The 5572-nt window shown below is 47.1% G+C and overlaps 2 protein-coding genes across 2 annotated transcripts in view; both read left to right on the top strand.

Annotated features, from left to right (window-relative positions):
• Pmar_PMAR025506 (hypothetical protein) overlaps positions 1-2385 on the top strand; it is a gene marked incomplete at both ends in the record, with an annotated part of 3585 nt that extends 1200 nt beyond the window's left edge. The window contains 14 exons of the mRNA XM_002765122.1: positions 85-146; positions 293-364; positions 413-507; positions 556-645; positions 689-745; positions 826-876; positions 996-1077; positions 1129-1184; positions 1228-1294; positions 1342-1427; positions 1475-1543; positions 1589-1713; positions 2139-2291; positions 2340-2385. Coding sequence (XP_002765168.1) covers positions 85-146; positions 293-364; positions 413-507; positions 556-645; positions 689-745; positions 826-876; positions 996-1077; positions 1129-1184; positions 1228-1294; positions 1342-1427; positions 1475-1543; positions 1589-1713; positions 2139-2291; positions 2340-2385 — 1111 coding nt within the window. The remainder of the gene's footprint in view (positions 1-84; positions 147-292; positions 365-412; positions 508-555; positions 646-688; positions 746-825; positions 877-995; positions 1078-1128; positions 1185-1227; positions 1295-1341; positions 1428-1474; positions 1544-1588; positions 1714-2138; positions 2292-2339) is intronic.
• A 2427-nt stretch (positions 2386-4812) lies between these two features.
• Positions 4813-5572, top strand: part of Pmar_PMAR025505 (hypothetical protein) — a gene marked incomplete at both ends in the record, with an annotated part of 3443 nt that continues 2683 nt past the window's right edge. The window contains 5 exons of the mRNA XM_002765121.1: positions 4813-4894; positions 4941-5050; positions 5094-5174; positions 5222-5290; positions 5338-5414. Of these exons, the coding sequence (XP_002765167.1) occupies positions 4813-4894; positions 4941-5050; positions 5094-5174; positions 5222-5290; positions 5338-5414 (419 nt within the window). The remainder of the gene's footprint in view (positions 4895-4940; positions 5051-5093; positions 5175-5221; positions 5291-5337; positions 5415-5572) is intronic.

Raw genomic sequence — 5572 nt, 5'->3', positions numbered from 1 at the left:
TCTCCACTATCTTCCAAGACTCCAGTGTGGCAATAGAGTGTATGCTCGGTGGGCACGCGTGCACGCTGTACTTGTATAGTCTAGGTCCGACCCATGCGGCTTCGCCTCCCTCTGTGGTGCTCTGGACAAGGTCCAGGCTGAACGCCGTTGAAAAAGAAAAGTAAAACCCATCCGACTCGATATTTCCTCACAAGTCGATGGTTGTTCGAAATGTGTCGAGGAGTCCCGTCTTGTGAGGAGGGTTTTCCCGTCACTGCTTGTGGGTATGCAACAAGACACGCTCCGTCTTCAGTCCCCGGCAAGGCCGAGAAAGCGGAGGAGTTCTATGACGTTGAGAATGATAATGAATTAGCGGAGCGAAGCGGTATTTATTGTCCGTTTTTCGTTCCTTGTGCAGAGGTTGTTTTTGCAGAGGAGGTGGAGGCATCCTCATCTTCGTCCTCGGATGCTTGGTCGAGTGATGATGAATACGGCAGTTCGCCAGTGAAGACATACCCTGGGAAGAAAGTAGTGATCGATGTGGTCGTGGGGGTCTGTCAGATAGCATACTGGTAGGGTGCACGGACTGCAGGAGTGGAAAGCAACAAGTTGATGGGCACGTCGAAGAGAGTCGGAGGAGATAGAGCATTCGTATGGCGGACTAAGGTGGGGATGATGTTGTTGTAGTTGATGGGACAAGGGGTGGTAGGTGATGAACAGGAGGCAGGCAGCCAGACATGAAGTCGGTGGAGGGGCGAACATGAATGTAGGTCAGTGCGTTAGGAGGTTGGGTTTTCTATGTGGTGATCCTGGTTCGAAACTATGCGATGGTATTTTTGTGGACAGGTTCTGAGGATGGATGCTGACGGACTGGAGCAAGTTACACAAATTAACAATGTAGTTTGGGCTTGTCAATTCGATCATCTATTCTGCCTCCACTATGTGTGGTTTCTATCCTTGGTCCTTTTGGAGCGATATCGTATTCGTTGGGATGATAGTCCATGTATCCTCCTTAGATTTTACACAGGGGTGAAGGCGTTTGCCCGACGGCTTGCATGATGCACGAGGGAGACAACAAGATGCTCCTCCTTGATCATTGTGAGCACTCGTGATAGAGGGCCAGTGGCGTCTAGGGTGTTCTGTTCTCAGCTGATCCGACTGATGCTGATAAGGTCCTTTGTATGGACTTGAACGTGGGGAAAGTGGTAAGGTGGCTCCTGCCGAGTGATGGAGTTATGATTGTGGCAGGTGCAAGAATGGAATGCAGATAGTATGAGGGTCAACAACTTAGTGCCGACCTCGAAGACGGCCCAAAGTGATACTTAGGGGAAAAGGAGGAATGTAAAATTGTGCTGTTGTAAGGTACCGGTGAGCAGTGCTTTATGGCGATGAATGACAAGGCTGTGTTCGTGATGGACCCTCGACTCGATTCGAGGAAGACTAATAGAGTGATGATGAAGTCGCGTATTCGTACCATAATTTGCCCAACTCGCAGGCACAGACGTACGCGTATGCCAGTAACGTGAAATTGAGTGCTGCTGCGACTGACGGTGGAGGGAGATTTGTACGAGTCGGTGAATCTTCTTCTTATCGATAAGTGGTGTGACAGGCCCTCGGCAATCGTGTGGGTGAATACCGCTTATTCGACGGGCAGACTAATAAGGAGGGCCAAATCAAGCGGTGCAAGACCCTCCTCAAGGGCACGGGGGATCCTATCATCAAAGTTGACGTCACGTGAGTGTGAGGGGGAAGGCTTTTTTCGGTCAAGTAATCTTACGTGAAGTGGCGTAATACTCGGTGAAAAATGCGATATTCGCGGTGATATGCAGTAGTCGTGGAATGTATTTTTTCACTAGTGTTTTTCATATCACTAGGGTGGTGAAACTTCGATGTATGCCTCTAGATATGATCATCTGTACCTCTGATCATGCTTGTTCTCGATTCTTATTATTCCTGTGTGGGAAAGAATGCACATGTTTAACTACGTGCGTTGATGACAGGATTCTGGTGAATTATTGTCGGATTTTATACACGTCCATACGAATACTTTTATAATTTATGAGGAAACTCCTGAGAATCGCAGACTGAGGAAAGTGAAAATTTCCACATTGCGTTATACTCGACTGATTGTTGGATTTTCTCAAGGGAGGTTTCCGTAGGTTCGACGGTCGATATTTGTTGGGAACTACGGCGAAGTATTTGGTGTTGATCGACACTCAATTGCCGGGTGGTGTCACTGGCTTCGACAAGTCCATGGGCCAGAACGCTCCTGATTTGATATCAATCAGCATAACACAGGAAGATTTCGTGAAGTAATAGGCGGAGCGAAGCAATTCTTGAGTGACATTTTCTCGTGTTAGGTATGGTCTGAAGGATATCAACTTCACCCCAGCGCGGTTCGACTAGCGGAGTCGAGGAAACCATCGTGACTACTACTGGCAGTTTGATGGTCAGTTGGGATATCAAGGTAGAGGAGTTTCATAGCGCGCGAAATTGTGATGGTCTTTGCTTTTTTAAGATGTACTTAGGATGTACTCGTAAATTAGGATGTACTGCGAGGGAGAATCCACGAGTACTCAGTGAAGCCGATGGGCGATTACATCGTCGCAACTGGTTCCGCACCGGGAGTCTCTGAGAGCAGTACGTCAGGAAATGCTGTGGTCGCCATGTGAGTTACATCACCCACTTAATTATCTGGAGTATCTTTGGGAACACACAATGTAAGTTTAAGACACTCTCTGGAGTTGACAAAGCAAGATCTGTTTAAGATCTTGCGTTCTGTCATGTGTTGCGAAGTAACCCTCATTTGATTATATCAGAATCATGCGAGGGCTCTCGTGAACGTGTTCATGAACGATTCTGAAATAACTCCAATGCTTTACTTACCCTTACCCCATGTTCATTGAATCCATTCTGGAACTCAGAACCGATTCTAGCGTCATATTATACATGTCAGAAGCGATTCTGAGTTTCGAAATCGGTTTATTGCACGACTCCTTAGACTAAACCACGCTGATGGTTCCTCTCATAAAGCCATTCCCATTGAGGTAAGAGGAGAACTCCCTTTGAGATGAAATTTTGTGCAGTATGTTGTCATATTTGTATTATCATTGTCGAATCGACAATTCTGATTGTAGCAATAAAGATTGACTCTCCAACTCAAACCAGCCTTACGACACAGTATCGTGGTCGCCGACCACTGGTCGATCTTGGTGTTGGGCACCTGCTTTGCCCAAAGCTTCAACATATGCCATGATGGCATCAGTGCGCGCCAGGGGTGAGGGCCCCTGAAAGAGCGCGCCCAAACCTTTCACGCAATCGCGCAGGTGCGACCTGCCTATTGGATAGGGCTGCAAATGAAAAAGCTGAATTTAAATGAGCCGTGGAAATCGGCTGATTATCCGTGTACACATAGATCTCTACGCTAATGGGTGCCCTTCAAGTATGGTTGAATTTGAAATCCTGTGACCAGAGATTGCTCTTGAAATGTTCGAATCCACATGTTGATGCGTGCGTATGGCGCGCACAAAAGTATCGTCGGAGCAGTTTTACGGGAGGTAGGAGATTGATTCGATGAATCGGGTTCTGAGATCCTCGCCTATTAGTGGTACAGTAATGCATGGGCATGACGTGGTCCATGGTATATGCGAACTCACGCTCCGGTGTAATGAATTTCATATTTTTGTATTCAACTGGTGTCTTTGGTTGCACATGCTCCATTTTCCTAGAGCATCTATCTCATGATGGAGACTCCAACGCTCCACCGTGGAATGTTGTGGATGGCCTGCGCTCGATACATGGCACAAGTCACTTGAGTCAAGTGCTATAACCCTATTGGTGGTGTTCAGTTCCTACTGACTGCGTTTGCAATGTGGAAGATGATGTATGAGAAGGTGGTAATATATGGGCAGTGATATACGGACGATAATATGCTATACAAAGACTCTACATCGACATAGTGTGATACATCGCTACTGAACATTCTCGAGAAGTTTGAGTTATACAATTCCCGTAACGGATCCCACACTTGTGCGGTTAAATTGAACCTCATATTGCGGTTTTCGTTCGAGCCGAAGGCTCGCGGAAACCGCCTCCTTTTCCCCTTCAATAAGATACCCTTTGGGGGATAGATCCGCGATTCGCGGACCGCGAACATTCGTCACTGGAAAAATTCCTGCCACGTGCTAGCTAACGAGCTTCTCTAAAGAGGTTTAAAATAGTGTATCTGATGGGGCATACCGTATGTGAATTGATCACTAATGAGCAAGTTGCTCAGAGCAACTGCAGTTTCCAGCAGTTTCCCGACTGAGGCCGATTCTCTTATTTTTCTGGCAGCAGGTCTACTTGACTACCCATTTGCCAGACGGGAAAATCCGAATTCGATTCCACACTCTGAACATACTCAGAAGCGATTCCAGAATCGCTTAGGAAATCATTCCCACTATCGGCTCTCTCGTAACTCTCTCTCAGAGATAAGTCTCCGCGCAGTCAGCTCTGGGATCGATTACAATAGGTTTATCGAATACCCGGTGTGTACTGATCAGACTACTGGGGTCGTTCAAAAAACCGAGTTTGGAACTCAGAGTCGATTCTAGAAACGCTTCTTAGACGTATGCTAGAATCGATTTTGAATTGTTTCAATGAACGTTGGGATTATGGGTTGGGGTCGAAACTTGCACGCACGATCCTTGTGCATGCGTGCAAGCTTCGCTCAACATCATCCTTACTGATGACCTGGTTGATGTCTGTATTGTTGAGCAATAGAGTTGTGGTATTTCTACAGTTCCTCAAGTGTACTCTCTGTTCTTATAGTATCCTACTCTACAATTGATGATGTTCTCAATAGTTAAAAACCTCTTCGGTCGTCCTACTGCGAGTAAAGTTGAGGACGAGTCCTCCGATGACGACTCGGCCGGTGGCCATAGTATCGGGCTGCCCTCATTTTCGTATTTTCATGACAGGTCTTGAGAATCCCTCCAACGGCCAGGCCGTCACTGAGTGTGCCCTCGACTTGCTCAAGGGGGATTTCTTCGTTTTAGATGGTGGGGAGTGGACGAGTCTTGCCGATGGGGTGAGGCCTTGTATTGGCGTTATCAACACTGTAGGGTCCTTAGTTATGCAGCGTAACCTTCGATGAGGCCTTGAGGAAAATGTATGTCACGCAAGAGGAGGAAGGAGTGGAAGAAGTCTTCAATGTAGATGTTTGTGGTGATCAACATTGAAGTATGTGCAACGATCTTAGGCACAGCAGATGGTCAGCGTACAGCATTACGACGATCCCGACGATGGCTACCCGTGCGTGCAGTGGATAGTAACGTCACCAATTAGGCGAGGACATTAGCATTGTTACTATGGCAGGTGGTGACAAAGAGCGACAACATGAGCGAATGGGGCCTCAAATTCCGAAATGAAGAGGCAGTGAACGAGTTCGTGAGGTAGGAAGCCCTCGGGGCTCAATCGACTGTTTGTGGTTGACTAACAGTACGCGCCATCTAGAGACCGACAATACGTGTGCAGAGGTAACTTTTCCTACAGAGGGATTTTCAAGCTAAAATTTCGAATATAAGCCCCTCTTATATAGTTATATTGCATG

Source organism: Perkinsus marinus, assembly GCF_000006405.1.
Source record: "Perkinsus marinus ATCC 50983 genomic scaffold scf_1104296975596, whole genome shotgun sequence".
Taxonomy (NCBI): Eukaryota; Perkinsozoa; order Perkinsida; family Perkinsidae; genus Perkinsus; species Perkinsus marinus.
This window is presented reverse-complemented; position numbering and strand designations above follow the sequence as displayed.